Source organism: Pongo abelii, chromosome 2 (genome assembly GCF_028885655.2).
Source record: "Pongo abelii isolate AG06213 chromosome 2, NHGRI_mPonAbe1-v2.0_pri, whole genome shotgun sequence".
Classification (NCBI taxonomy): domain Eukaryota; kingdom Metazoa; phylum Chordata; class Mammalia; order Primates; family Hominidae; genus Pongo; species Pongo abelii.
Window position 1 is genome coordinate 125,093,570 of NC_085928.1, and position 16,813 is coordinate 125,110,382.

Here is a 16,813-nt window from a genome sequence, read left to right on the forward strand (position 1 = left end):
TCCTAATGTAACACCAGCAGTCATACAATCAATAGTTTTCTTATTTTGACATACTTCTTTGTCCTTTTCAATGGGACCAGAATCTACGTGGGATAAAGCAGTACTTTTAATTAGGCCCACCCCATGTACAACAATGGTGATTAGAGAAAATACCTTTTCCTTTCAACTTTAAGAACAAATTATTAAAGCCATGAATGAAGACTATTCATTATTTGGTTTTCTCAACAGTACATCAAGAAATGAGTAATTGACTGAGATCAGCCTGTGGACACATTCTCCTCAAAGAGGCAGGATGAAAGTGTAAAAGTGTTGATGTTTCTCTTCTTTCTTTTTTTTTAGACTGAGTCTTGCACTGTCACCCAGGCTGGAGTGCAATGGTGCAATCTTGGTTCACTGCAACCTCTGCCTCCCGGGTTCAAGTGATTCTCCTGCCTCAGCCTCCCGAGTAGCTGGGATTACAGGTGCCCACGACCACGCCCAGCTAATTTTTTTGTATTTTTAGTAGAGACAGGATTTCACTATGTTGGCCAGGCTGGTCTTGAAATCCTGACCTTGTGATCCTCCTGCCTCGGCCTCCCAAAGTGCTGGGATTACAGGTGTGAGCCACTGCGCCTGGCCGATATTTCTTATAGGATGAAAAGAACTTGAATTCCACACATATCCTTCAGTAAGTAAGTGCCTGGTCAACTAGTAAGGAGCCCAGTTTAAGACACTGAGGCAATTCTTTTGTTGATTTTTGTTTTTGTCCAATGCTAGGAAAGTAGAGAATTTTACTAGTATACATATGCACTGTTTCACTTAAGATGACACAGTAGAGTCCTTGCAGAAGCAGAGGGTAGTACCCACAGGCAGATTATGGAAATCATTCGATATAAGCTAATACAAATATTTAACTTCAGATGAGTCTGCTTCAAAAACTTCAAATAATTAATGAATAGGATTAAGATCAACCCCGACAATTTCAATATTGAGTTTTGAATCCCTGCATTCAGCATTTGGATCAGGAAAAAAATTGAGCCAAATTGACATAGCCAACAAAGCAGACATTCACAAATATTTTATAGACATGTAAAAGACCAGCCAATAAGTATTTCTTTTCCAGAAAAATTTAAAATTTTCAATCATGAGAAAAATAATACTTATATATTTTTAGAGAGATCTGTCTGTTGAAGATGTATCCCACAGGAGCAAATGATACAAATATTCATTTTAGGAAATAAGATAGAGCAAGGTTTACATTACATAGCATCAGTCATTCAAGAGTAATGAACTGTGTTAAAAGCAATATCAGAATGCTTTTCTTTGGAATCACAGTTATTTAAAGGGCATTCCACAACCGTAGAGGAGGGTGTCTTGTCATATTCTTACACCCACTGGTACAACAATAGAACAACACGATTTGAAGAAGATAAGTGTTGAAATAAAAATTCACTCATCAATTAGAATTTGACTCACATGAAAAAAAAAATTCTAAACAGTGCAATATTAGGATGACTTGAAACCAGACAACTCCCACAAAAAAGGGGGGGAAATGATGGTAGTTTATGCAACTCTTCTATTGTTATGACGATGCAGAATATAGACAATAATAAAACCCAAAGATGCTATCTCACTAAAGAGTCTGGTCTATTTTAAATTACTATATAAATTTTTCATAACTATCGCTTAAATATAAGTATAGTTTTCTCCTCTCATTTCTTTTAGATACGTGTTCAAATGTCACATGATTAGAGAGGCTTTTCCTGACCACTGTACCTAAAATACTACCATCTCCATATCCTATTTAACCACCATCTCCATCTCCTGTTTTGTAACTGTAACTGGTTTTAATTTTCTTCAAACCAATTGTTACAATCTAATAAATTATATCTCTTTGTATAACAGTTACTTTTTGTAACCCCCTATGTGAACTTCATGAAACTTTGTTTGACTCAGTACTATGTCTGTAGCATGTAGAACAATCCTTGTGGATAGGAGGTGCTCAACATAAATGTGTTGAGAAAGTAGGAGAATGAGAGATTCCTGCTTCAATTCGAGCCTACAGCCCTAGTCCCCACGGGGGAAAAATGGGATACAAGCAAATGATAGCATATAGGGATCTCTGATCCTTTGATCTTATTGCAAAACAAACAAACAAAAAGACATGGACATTATTCTAGGAACATTAGCATCCCCAGATAGCCCTTGTCCATCACTATATAAAGTATTGATTGTTTCCCACCCAGTCTCAGGAAATATCTCTCGTATCGCCTGCTCAAGTTACCCTGGAAGAATACCTCTTTCCTTCCTTCTTAAGGAGCCCTTGAGAAGCCTCTATGTTTACCAGGAGGCTCCATCCCACTGTAGTGACCAATAAATATCAAATAGCCTGTTTCTTCTGCTTTACCTAGGAATGATAAAAACAAAAACTACTAATACGATCTTACACTACAGGAGTGTGGCTGACAATGCCTGTCATATACCTGTGCATTCAGAAGAGTAGCTTTGGTAGACAACAAGCCACATTATGAGGCCAATAGTTGCACTTTGGTAAAATGTTCTAGAGTATACTATTGAATACATCCTTCCTTTTTTTTTATTATACTTTAAGTTCTAGGGTACATGTGCACAACATGCAGGTTTGTTACATATGTATACATGTGCCATGTTGGTGTGCTGCACCCATTAACTCGTCATTTACATTAGCTATATCTCCTAATGCTTTCCCTCCCCCCCTCCCCCACCCCCCAACAGTACTGGGTGTGTGATGTTCCCCTTCCTGTGTCCAAGTGTTCTCATTGTTCAATTCTCACCTATGAGTGAGAACATGCAGTGTTTGGTTTTTTGTCCTTGCGATAGTTTTCTGAGAATGATGGTTTCCAGCTTCATCCATGTCCCTACAAAGGACATGAACTCGTCCTTCTTTATGGCTACATAGTATTCCATGGTGTATATGTGCCATATTTTCTTAATCCAGTCTATCATCATTGGACATTTGAGTTGGTTCCAAGTCTTTGCTATTGTGAATAGTGCTGCAATAAACATGTGTGCATGTGTCTTATAGAAGCATGATTTATAATCCTTTGGGTATATACCCAGTAATGGGATCACTGGGTCAAATGGTATTTCTAGTTCTAGATCCTTGAGGAATCACCACACTGTCTTCCACAATGGTTGAACTAGTTTAAAGTCTCACCAACAGTATAAAAGTGTTCCTATTTCTCCACATCCTCTCCAGCACCTGTTGTTTCCTGACTTTTTAATAATTGCCATTCTAACTGGTGTGAGATGGTATCTCATTGTGGTTTTGGTTTGCATTTCTCTGATGGCCAGTGATGATGAGCATTTTTTCATGTGTCTGTTGGCTGCATAAATGTCTTCTTTTGAGAAGTGTCTGTTCATATCCTTCACCCACTTTTTTTATGAGGTTGTTTGGTTTTTTCTTGTAAATTATACACCCTTCCTTAATTAACTAAAAGTCTTCTACTGGAATATAACTGATATGGCTTCACTGTGGTGATATATTTTGTAAATTCATTGTGTGTGTGTGTGTATGTGTGTGTGTTTGAATTTAAAATATTTTCTTTTGTATATTCCTTGATTTTGACTTTTCATCTTTTTATATTTCAAGTAAAAAATCCACTGATTTTTTTTATTTTTTTTCAAAGACAACTACTACCAAGGTCATTGATTTATCAGAGAAGTCCTTTCCTCTGGTCCCAATCTAGTTTTCTGCCATGGTAGATATAACATTTTTATATTATGCCTGTCAAGCTACTTGACATCCTCTGGGACACTTAGTCTCTTTTGTGATTGCTTAACTGAGATTTACTCTACAAATCCCACTGGAAATGAATCACGTTTGGGAACTGTAATGGCAGTCTGGTAGTACACCTGATGAAGTCTTAGCTGAAGGCCCTGAGAGGGAGTGACTTCTTTTCTGCAGACATTTCCTCTAGAATAAGATATACTGTGTTTACTCATATTTGGAATTGACAGAAAGCAAATAAGAAAGATGCCTGTTAAGCCTGAGATTGCTCAAGGACTGGTTGGTAATAATTCATGACTGTTTAATATGTAGACCCATTCTAGTGTCTCTAAATATATCCAGGAAAAGCCTCCAAAGCTATGCAGTTCTCCAGCGAGGCCTCATTGAGGCCACAGAGAATAAGGGGCAATTAAGATCCCCCTGGATGACAGAATCAGGGGTTATGTGATTGGATAACCAAGGAACTTACTGCACTGACAATGCAAGAATTCTATTTCCACCTAGCAGGATTTGATATGTATTTGAGATCAATAATTAGGCTTGCTTCCCATTTTCTCCCTCCCTAAATAGTCATTTTCCTTTAAGTGCATGTATCCTGTTGTTTCTGTGTCATTCTACATTGTGGGAATTCAGACAGATAACTTCTCTTTTAAAGGTATGACTTGCTGAGCTATGAGGAGGAGCCATGGGCCTGTTGGAGATAACGGAATCACCAGATGCAATCACAGCTTTGAGGTGGGTTCCTTTTAGGAAAGAATTAATGCATGCCACCTAAAATGTATGCATGCATGCCACCTTTATTGATGTCATGGATGCTGGATAGCCAACGGGATGGACTATTCTTAGTTTTCTCTACTGCAGAGGCAAAGAAGTCAAAATACTCATCATTTCATACTCTCTTACAAGAAAGGGGGAAACCATATGCCTCCGTTTTGGCTTCTGAGTTGTAAGCACAAATTGCTGAGTTGAGATTCTGGAAAAGCCTTTAAAAGGACAAAATCAGCCATACTGCTCCTTCATCTATTTGCTTTTTTCTCTTTTTCCTGGATTAACTGTGGACACAAGAGCTGGAACTTTAGAAGCCATCTTATAAATGTGTGACATAAAAGCCAGGGATAAAAGATGGCAGAGCTGCCTTGATCCTTGATGGCACCCCAAAGAATTGGCCTCTGCTGTCTATCTATGGACTTCTTCCTACATGAGTAAAATAAATATCTGCAAGTTAACTTATTGTTAGCAGGGATTTCTTCACTTTTTTTCATGCTTATAGAGACACATATTCCTTGGCCAATAAGTTTTTTCTCTATATCCTGAAGTTGCCAAGAACAGTAACAGCCAAAATTCATAGTCTGGAGCTGTAGCAATTCAGGAGATAGAATAAATGTTAAACATTCATTAAAAAAAAAAGAATTTTTATTCAATCTTCATTCTCCAATATTCAGCACCCTGCCTAGACAGAGTAGGCAATAAAAATGTTTGCTTTGATGCTACTTATTATATATTTTAAAGAAAATAATTTGGAATAGCACACATTTAAAACATGTATTATGAATTATACAAGGTTTAGTAGCAAATTTGAATTAAATGTATAACAATATTTATTGAATAATTAACATTTACTAAATTCTTACTATGATCTAGGCTCTATGCTAAATAATTAATGTATTTTTTAAAATTCTCACAGCAGTTCTATAACCTAAGAGTTATTATTAGAGAACTTCAGAGACATTTAAGTAACTTAGCCAAGGTCACACAGCCAGGTGGTACCAGAGCCAGGATTCAAGGCCAAGTTTACTTCTCTCCAAATCTATGCTCCTAACCACTATGTATTACTAAAATATTCTGAATCTGATTCCCTAAAAGAAACATGACTTTTGATACCAAAAAAAAAAAAAAAAACTCCTTTGTGGCAGAACAGTAAGTATACAGAAAAACATTCATCTACGTTAATGGTAATTCATTATTAACCAATTACCACTTCCTGGGTAACTTGCTGTTGGTTGACAAATCAGTTGGATTTTCCATATGCACACACTGGAATAAGCTAGCTAAATACAACAATTCACTTGGAGAGTTGTATGTTAGCTGAAGGTTACTATTGGGAAACTAGAGTATTTGTAATATTTTTATTTTGAAATCCTGGAGTCATTAAAATGTGACATCACAACATGCATAGTAGGATATTGATAAGAACAAGGATGCAAGAGGTGATTCAGTAGATACTTAAATGGCCAAAAATATAGTGCAAGTTTCACACACCCTGCAGACTGCAGGTTTATATGATAATAAATAACAGTTATCACCAGGACAAAGGAGTAAAACGCCATGAAATCCAATAGCTCAGTGAGAAACCTGCTAATACAGGTGGTGGTCAAGCTTGTCCTATTTTATTCTCAGAGGGAGCCTATTTGTTTTCTTATAGATAGTTAAATTACAGAGTCATTCATTGCTGAAAGTTTTCCAGTAGGCAGATATGAGTCTAAAGCTAAGAGAATAAGAATTAACTTCACAGGCAGCAGAATTGATAAGGTAAAATCTTTGAGCAAACTACAGAAATAAAAGTGACTTTAAACATTCCAGTTGGAATCTCTTTTTTTGTACAGTGGGCATGAGCCAATGGCCAAAATGCTGGCTAGGAAAAATAATCATTTTAGGAGGTCTTTAAAATAGTTCCCCAAATCAAATAGCCTTCTGACTAGGTGAGATATCAGTGATTAGAGAGAGAATGAAAGAGTCAGAGGGTGTGTGGGGGTGGGTAATAGAGAGAGAGAAAGAGGGATTCTCGGTGCACCAGAATATGGGGAAACTGAGGGAAAATATTCATAATGGTTCCTCAGTAGTTATGAAATCAATGTCAACTTTCTTTTCCTATTACAGAAGATGGCAGTGGTTTTTATCTAACAACTAACTATACATATTCTGAGGACATTTGAAATGGTGGGGATTATGTATGCTGTTTTCATTACTTCTGAAGTGCTACAATCTGCTAACTTCCAGATTTAGGAGTTTACCAATGGAACAGATCAAGAAATTCCAATAACAACTTTTTCGTTAAGCATTTTTATATGCATTTTCTTGGAAGTAGGTGTTGCTTTCAGTCCAAATTCAAGTTACTTATTTTACATATACCTAACAGCTACATTTCATCATTTGTTTTGTGCATATAGGAAGTCACTACTTAATGCCATTGACTCTTTGCCAAGTAACCTTTAAACCAAGACATGTATATAATTTCCCTATTAATTAAAAATATTAACTTCATCAATCTTAGTCCATGAAAAAAATCCAAAGCTTCCAGGCATAATCTTGATGAAGAATACATTACACAGCTGAAAGAATTCAAATTTATTCTGCCTTGAACAACTAGTCATGTGTCATAAAGGACAATGAGTTCACCAAAGTAATCTATATGGGAAGTGACTTGCAACAAAAGGTTAACAGATATGCTCTGTATCAGTTTACTAGAAGACAACTGTAGATGAAGAAACCAAATATCTTACCTCTAGTTATTTGAGGTCAAAATTGGAAAATGTTATCAAATAATGTTAGCAATCTCAACAAAATCCAAATAACTGAAAATTTGACTACTTTATCATTATATCACTCAACTCTTATGGGAATAGTTAAGTGTATACATGAACAGAGCATGAATATATTAGATCAGGATTTCAAGGTCTGTTGGCCATTCCACCTAAAATTTATAGAATCTAGAGATAAATAAGTTCACTATTTTCAATCAGAAAGAATATTTAAAGACTTAGGTTGCAGGTGAATAAATCTTAAATGGCCATCATTTTAAAACAGACATCTAACAAGCATCCATATTATAAACAATTGTTTTGACTTTTTATCTAGAAATATTTATAGATTTACAAGATGTTGCAAAGATAGTACAGAGAGATCCTATGTACCCTTCATGAGGTTTCTGCAAATTTTACATGTTATATAATTATACAATATCAAAACCAGGGAACTGACATTGGCGCAATATGTGTATATAGTTCTATGTTACTTTATCAGGTATAGATTCTTGTGACCACCACTGAAATCATGATACAAAAGGATTGTAAATAATTTAACTTATTTTCTTAGATAATAAAATATATTACAGTTTCAGGTAGAAGGTTCTAGAATACATATTCTATTTAACAATACGTAATTATTGAAAATTATTAATATCTAAAATTATCTTAGAAAACTCTCCATATAAAGGCCAAAGTGAAATTCTAGCAATACAGACACGGTACACTTCAGTTAAACTCATTTCCCTGCACAGATCAGACAATCCCATCATTCGACAATCAGCTCTCCCCAGCTAAGAGAACGCACACTTTTTTTAGCACACAGTTTATCAAAGACAAGTTGCTGATAATTCTACTACTCCAAAACTGCTTACCAGTAGAAGTCCCAGACGCACACACACAGACACGCCCCACCTTTCTCAAGCAGAACAGAGCACTTCACAAGTGTCCTTAAATCTCTAATGAGGTTACCATAACAAAAGATACAATAATAAATATACACAAAGAAACAATGAGATAAGCCAGACAGATTCCCCTAAGCCAAACCTAATGTGGAGATTCTTATTTTCCCTAACAAGAAAATATAAACCAAATTGTTGCAAACTCCACGTTTGAGTGAACTCAGAGCAAAGGAGAAATATTTAATCTCTCCTTCTTCCTTCCTCCTTATCTCTCTCTCACTCACACACACATACACACACCCCTAAACATCAATCTTACCTTAGCCATCTGTGCCTGCACGCCATTTGCCTTGAGAGATGCTACCGCTTTCTGTGCGGCTGCAGGACTGTCAAAATCTACAAAACCATAACCTGTGAAAACACAAAACCCCCTTGTTAGTATTCACAAAAAGCTGAATCTCTATCTTAACTGATGAAGTACAAGTTTACAGATAGACTTGCATTTGTTTCTTCTGACATATTACCCTGGTTGAACATTAGGCTCTTAGATTAGTGGTCCTTAATGCTTTGGGAGAGATAAAATCATAATATCTCCAGACATAAAATAGTAACTCTTATTTTCTAGGCATTGTTTTGGAGATTGGGTGTGCAATCAGTAACCCAATTCAACCTAATTTGGTGGGTAAGTTAATTGACTGTTTAACTGTGTTCTTTCTTCATGGATTATGGCAAAAGTGAGGTACACAAAATGCTGGAAAATATAGAAAATTCTCTCCCTAAAGTTAATTTTCAAAACCTCAAATATTGATGTTAACAAAAACCATGATAAGAACTTGCAAAAGGTTATCAGCAACTACAATAGTGCTTGGCACACAGTAGGCATTCAATAAATATATGTTGACTTCATGAATAAGTAAATATTGTGAATGAGAGGGTTTAAAACCTAGTTCCATTTGATTACTAAGCCCACGCTCCTCTATTATCTTGTCTATCTCAATGATAACATCTTAAATTATTTTGACTCTTACGGATCTGTGAAAAAGAATGATTAAATACATAAATATTCATGTTTCTTTTAAAAATAAGAAATACTATGTTGCTTATTTGTTTCTAGTGTACAGTCTGAAAAGGCTATATGAGTTTCCTATGCTACTCTGATTGTGCGCTTGTGTGGATGTCTATATATGGTGAAAGCAAATAAATAGTAAAACAGAGTCAATGAAAAGTCCATTTTGCATGTCCTTAAGCTAGCTAATAGTCCAAGGCTTAGCCTAACAGTAATGTTAACTGCCAAGAAAATTTAATATAAATGCTCAAGAGTGAGTATAAGGACAGCTTTATTTGGCATGCTTAAAAAGCTCACCATATGTATCCTATATTTCTTCTCATCTGTCAGGCAGGGAATCATCTGTATTCTTACACTTATCTCATTTAGAAATTTTGAGGTGAGCCACTGAAGCAAACCTACTAACTATGTACTGTGACACCTCCTCTCACCCCAAAATAACCAAAGAAGAGTGCAAGGGAATCCAATTACCAAGTTGTTTCTTTTAATTAACTTTTTAATCTTTTCCCCTCGAATCTCGTCTTCTTTTTCTCCCTCCCAGCATGTTATCCTAAAATGAACTTGTTACACAGCAGTGTACTGTAAAATGCTCTTGAAAAGCTGGGCAGAGAAGCTGTGAAGTTTGTATTTCTAGTCCAAAAGGAAGCCTGTTCTGTAAGTACTGCAAATTCTTCTCTTCCTACAAAATCAAACTAAATGGGTAATATAAGTATTACTACCCAGTAAGATGAGTAAGATAGGAAAGAAAAGTGAAAGTAATAGTCAAGAAATAGGGTCAAGGGGAGAAGAAAGCAAAACTATAATCTGGATATCATCTCTCACATGCTGATTGCTGTGCTGGGTAGTTGACACACTGGTACTTGGTGAAGTCATAATAACATCAGGTACTACTTGCTTCATGCCATTATACACATGAAGAAACTGAGGTTAGGGTAAGGTGATCCAACTTGACTACAATCACAAGCCAGCCACTCATTGAGCAGATCCAGGATTTGAAGTAAAGTCTGCATGTGTCCTTTCAAATACACCATACCATGAATTGCTTTATATACCCACATTGTAAACTATTCTAGTAGCCTCTGAAGCCCATCAGAGAAAGGACTCAATTCTTGAAAATTCCTTAAATGGCATGGAATAAAACAATTCCATATAAGATGAATTAATTGAGCTCATTTAATCAGTACATTTGCCAATGGAGCCGTTGATGAGTTAAGTTGAGATTGAGATGGGAACCACCTGGTACCTTACACTTTGGCCAATCTTCTTCATCCATTCATCGGCTCATTTATTCATTCAATAATAAAGTTCTATTTCAGGCACTGCACTAAGCAAAGGGTATATAGTGGTGGGAAAAAACGTCAGTTCCCACTCATGCAACTAATAGTTGAGTTGGGAGATGGATGAGAACAAATAACCATACAAATGAATATATAATTACAAAATTGCAGATCTTCCTTGAAAGTAAATGAGAGCATATAATATAGATTTTAATTATTGATTGTTCATTATTGAAAGTTTTAAAGAAGCAGTGGTGTGAAATGATCTGCATTTTTAAATTGAGATTGCAATGTTGTGGGAGAGCTGGGAAACTACAATGGAATCAGGAGATGACTTAGGGGCTATTGCAGCATTCCAGAAGAAAGGCAGCTGGCAATGAAACAGGGTGAAATGGATGCTTTGAGTTATATTTTGGAGGCAGAATTAACAGGGCTTTGTAAATGGATTGACTGAACTGGAAAGAAGGAAGACATAAAGACATAGACAAGGATTACCACTGGTTTTGTTTGTTTGGTTGGTTTTGTTTTTGCCATAAGCCACTGGGTGAGTGGATATGTAATTTATTGAAATGGGAAGACTCAAGGAAGAACCAGCAGGGGAGAAGGAAAATTTAATTATTGGTCTGAGACATGTTGAGTCAGAAATGCCCGAGACATCTAAATAGAAATGTCAAATCGCAGCTGGATATATTAGGTTGGTGCTCAGAAATGGAGATGAAATTGGAAATATAGGAGGACAACAGCACAAAGATATAGATGTTATTTATAGGAAATAGTCAAAAATGCCCAGAGTAAGTATAAAAGAAAAAGGTCCAGGACTAGAACTCAAACAACTTCAGCATTTAGGCATTACATAAGAAGAAAAGACTGCAAAGAAAGCTGGAGAGTCAGAGAGGAAGAAGGAAATGAAAAGGGAATCAGATGTCTCAAATCCAAGGTAAGAAAGTATTCTGAGAAGGAGGGAGAGATCAATTACGTGAAATGCTACTGAGAGTTTGAGCAAGAAGACAGCTTCAAGACGCCCAGTGTCTTTAGAAACATGATGTCATTATCATGATTTGCTTTAGGCAAGTGGTGGGGATTGAAGCCTGCAGGAGTAGTTGAAGAGTATGAGCAAGATGAGGAGGAGGATTTACAGGCCTCTTTGCAGTTATCTTGCCTGGGAAGAAGAATTAAGAAACAGATGTAGCTAGCAGGGGATCTAAGGTCAACTGAGTTGTTTCTGTTTGTTTGTTTTAAGATAGGAGATGCTATGGTTGTCTGTGTGTGTGTGTATCTATTTCCCACCTGATTCCAGTGTGAAGCTAGGGTAGGAAACTGCTGAGTATTCACGTAAATTATTCAACAAATCGTTATTGACCACTTTCTACAGGACAGATACTGTTCTTGGCATTTTTGAATGTTGAATATTGATAGGAAAGATCAAGCAGAAAATAGATTAAAACTTCAGGAGGACAAGTGGATGATTTATAGAAAAACATTCCTGAGAGAGTAGAAGGGTGGGCGTGTCTAGAAACTTCATGAAAGTGTTGCCCTTCGCCAGACAAGGATCCTCCCCTTCACCCATTGTACCTAGAAGAAAAAAGAGCACTCTCCGTTACCAGGTGTTGTTTCTTTGTATTACCCCAGGTACTGGGACTGTACCTAACATCTAGCCTATGCTTAATAAATATTTGTGAAAATAAATGGAAAGCACGTTTAAAAAATGTTAACTTACTTCATGGAACTATGAAGGGGATGAACTGATAAAAGTGTCTATTAATACTGCTGGGCTATAAAGATCACGTAATGCTAAGTGGTCATGGTTCTGTTTCAGCCATGCTGCCACCCAGCAGGCAGCCTCTTATTTTATGGCTCCCACCCTTCAGTCTAGCGTGTCTTCTCTCTGGCTTCTTCTCTTCCTTTCCACCCCCACATGGTACACAGGATATTACAAAATCAAGATGCTGACCTCCAGGACTAAACTTCAATCTGAACAGAGAACATTTCTGTGAGGGTAGGAGACACCCTGAGCTTTCTCTGAATCAGGGACGTTCTGGCTAAACTTTGAAAAAAGTGTACTTATAAAGAGTCACTCTGCCAGCAAGGAGAGAGAGGCTGGCCCTTTTGTATAAAATATCTGTATTGACGGTTCCAAGCCAAGGGGGATAAAGACTTCATAAATAAAATTAAAAATAGGGGATAAGCTACCAAATCAGAAATATTTCACTGAATTATGTGTTTTTCATATATACTCACTTTCACTAGTTACAATGGAAGTTTATGTAAAATGTCTCAAGCAACCCTGAAAAATACTCCCATTCTAGAAATAAACATTGCATTACTGAGTTTTACATGACAGCAGATACTACATCACAATCAGAAGAAAACAAAATGAAATAGGAGACTGCCCCTAAAGAATAATGATGCATTTAGCAAGGAATAAAGCCACTTCAATTTGCTTTCAATTTGTTTTCCTTAATGACAAATAATCAAGTCTGGGAACAGCAACCTCTGTACCTACACCTGGTGAGGAGAAGGGTAAGGGGAGATTAGTTCAGCTTCAGCTAATAATGCTTTCCAGTAACTGCTAAAATCCTCAACACAACACTGGCAAATGCTAACCATCAGAAACTCTGGCCCAAGTGGCTGTAAGCCCACCCGTCTCACTCTCTCAATTACATAATTAAGCTTGGCAGCAGGTTCAAATGAATTAAAACTGAATGTCACTGTTTTCTCCACACACTCCTGTCCTTGTTTTTCTTCCTTGTCAGGGGGAGAAGGCCAGCAGTTCTGCAATTAGCGAGAAGTAGAGCAGTGAGAAAGAACCAACTCTGTGATAATTAGGTCATTTGCCAAATACACTCATTCCATTGGCAGATATAATCAATGCTTTCCTGAAATGTTTTAAACCCTGTGTGTTAATTTAAAGTTTTGCTATTTTTATTGCACTACAAGCCTGGTGACTTTAGAGAAAAAACTGTATGTATGTGTGTGTGTATCTATCCATCTATCTATCTGTCTATCTATCTATCTATCTGTCCATCCATCCATCTATAATGGAATTCTACAAAGAACAGTAGTGTCCAGATGGTTCTTATATTGTTTCCTTTAGTGCATTTGCTGGCAACATCTTCCCTGAGACCTTTGCCATTCAGTTGAACCACTGTGTGACAATCCATCTGAAATTTCATTAAATGTTTCTTTACCAACTTCAAAAGCTTATTTTACACTTCTGTGTTGCTGTGGGCTCCTTAAGTTCTCTATTTAAACTGCTTATTTGTTTACCAACATTGGGATTGTTCTTTATGTGTGTGTTTTGAGGTGTATTGGGGGGAAGTAATGATAAAACTAGAACTCCTGCTTTAGATTTGCAGTGCCATCAACAGTGAGCCAAGGAGACTTGCTCTCAGAGTGTAACTGCACACTAAATTTCACATTTGTATTGTTCCACCTCTTCAGAATGACTGTCATAAAAGCTCGCTTGAAACACAGATGGCTTGGTGTAGCACCCAAATTCTTTCAAAGACAATCCAACCGTGAGTCAAATGTGATTTCTAAACAGAATAAGCAAACATTTTGGCTAAGAATTATATATACATTCAGCTGAAATTCTACTTAAGTTTAACAGTTGAAGATGTTAACAATGAATCACCTTTCTATAAATCCTTCCCCACCTTCCATTTGGGCTTAGCAATATTCTGAGGCTGTTGTCTGGGCTCCGAATAGGATGACTGAGTTGCAGGGAGAGAGGGGTGGTTGGCAGGCTGCCTGGAAGTCTGATGGCACTTAGACTGCCTCCATACCTCTGTATTTCTGCTGGATTTCTACTGTATCCCTAAACTATTCAGTTATTCCTGACTATCTTTCCTTATTGGATTTCCTAGTTCTTTGCATTATGTGATCACATAAGATAATGAAATAACAGCATTGATATATTTATTGCAACTTTTCTTTTAAAACAACAAGAAAACCTACTCGTTTCTTCAGTATCTCCTTTTGTCTCCATTTACTGTGAGTGATCATCATAGTAAAGCCGGGATACCACAGGGGAACCAATATGATAGCCATATGGTCTACCTTAGATTTGTGAAAAAATAAAGGCAAAAGATAGTTCCTGCTGAAAAGCAAAAGCCAGAGACAAAAGAGCTTACTGTGAGAAAAATTCTAAGCCATTATAACCTGAATCACCTATGCTTTCAAATGTCTTAAAAATATAAAATGCAGGGAGTTGATACAGAAAAGAAACCACATATGGACTGCCTGAACAGGAAGGGTTGCAGCCTCAGACACTTAGCAAACAGAGGAAAATAACCTGGGTAACAATATCCACTGTACAGAAAACAGGTTGCTCCACTGGAGTCCCCTCATATTCCAGTTTAATTGCCTAAGCATTCTGAAATTTGGGTGCCAGAAATACGAAAACAAGACATCAGCTTTTGGAACAGGAATTTGCCTATTATTAGTGATATTTTTGAACCACAATGTGATCTTCCTTTTCTTCTTATTATTATATTATTAAATTTACTAAGCGTCTACTACATACAAGGAAGACAGTGCCAGATGCTGTAACGAAAACAAAAACTCTAACATGGCTTCTCTTGACAAAGAGTTTATGGTCTAGTAGAGTGGATAAATAAATTTAAATGCAGTGGTTTATGTTTAAATGGCATATAGACACAATTATCTTATATTATTGAACTAATTTTATACCGTGTAGTATGTATGGCTTAGGGTGTACAGCTCTGGTCAACAGAGTTGAACAACTGAGCCAGGTTCCATTCAGTAAGTGCCATGATGGTAAAATTATCCATATTCTAAATTTATGTATATATGTACGAATTAGTCTATCTTTCTGTCACTCAGTTTGTTTGAAATTAAGTACAAGCTATAGAGAGTAATCACTACCATATAAATTGTGGGAAAAAAAGTGTTAGTATTTTAAAATGGCAACTGTTTCTTCCAGGTGGGGGAAAACTCAATATATTTTGCACACAAATGATAAAAATAAGGACTGGGGAAAAGGAATAGGTCCCCAATGGTATTTCCAAGCAGAATAAAACAATTACAAAGACAGACAAATTTAGAAAGCAAAGTATTTAGTAGTATGGCACTTGAAAATGGAACACTTTCTCATTCCATTTATGTTACACAAAAAATCTTAGTAAACTAAACACAAATTCAAATCCCAAAACTCACTTACCTCTTCACCATGTTCGATTGATTTTTAAATGAGAGAAATTGCTTCTTTATACTGAATAAAGTCAAAATGAGTATCAGAATCATTATTTATGGGCTTAGTGCAGTCACTATGCTTTATTGAGATTAAAGAAACTTACTGATTTGCCAAAGACCAACCATTATTTTATTATAATATTGCACAGATTAAGGAGCAGTATACTTGGCAGTAAATGGGCAGATTAACCTCTGGGAACCATCTAGCAAAGCTTTGCTTTGCTAACGGGCAGTGTTCAAATATACAAATAAAATGTCTTGTTTGAGCTGTTGGTCCTGTGTGTCTCTACCATCAAAACAGCAGGAGGTACAAGTGTGTGATGGTGACTGCATGAGCAAGCCCAGCATATTAATAAAACAATTCCATTGAGTTTATAATTATGATAAAAGTGGGCTATGACTGAACACTTTAATTATAGCTCTACAATCCCCAGCCCCAATTTAGGATAGGCAAACCTAACTAAAATTTTATTCCTGGCTGTCCCATTCTTCCCTCCCCCTTGCTCTAGACTTACAGATGGGTAGAACAGTAGACTATTCCTCCATACAAGGAATAGAGGTAATGACCTCAGGGTGTCAACTGGAAGACAAGCCCCCTACCTCTTCCCAGGTACTTTAATCCATATTCACACTCAATAGTTTCAGCAAATGGCCTGGGAAGCATGCTTGTACTCATCCCTACTTACTCTTCCCCACAACCGAAGCATCCTTCTTTTTACCACCTATTCATCTTTAGAGGATAGACCATTATAATAAAATTGGGCAACAACCCGGAAAGATACATGAAATAGTTCAGAGCAGAAAGGAAGAAAAGTGAATTCTACATATAGGGTAACCCCTTTAAGAAGCATGTATTACGTGTGATTCTTTGTTTTTGTTATACTGTGCATTCTGTATATTCCCTCCACCAACTTGTCACTTCATCTAAATTTCCTTATAGAGCCGTGTGTGCTTTTGCATACCAGTATTTTCCTGGGACAGGGTTCCATCCATGATTTCCTCCTTCAAAACCTTTGATAAAAGGTTCTATTTAACTACAGTTGTGCACTTTCCTAATTTATACTCATATTTGATTGAATATGCTC

The 16,813-nt window shown here is 36.6% G+C and overlaps 1 protein-coding gene across 18 annotated transcripts in view; it reads right to left on the bottom strand.

The window, feature by feature from the left end:
• RBMS3 (RNA binding motif single stranded interacting protein 3) overlaps positions 1-16,813 on the bottom strand; it is an 861,233-nt gene that overhangs the window by 449,391 nt on the left and 395,029 nt on the right. For all 18 annotated transcript variants that reach the window (XM_063721655.1, XM_063721659.1, XM_054550494.2 and 15 more), the window contains 1 exon segment: positions 8,491-8,582. In XM_063721655.1, coding sequence (XP_063577725.1) covers positions 8,491-8,582 — 92 coding nt within the window.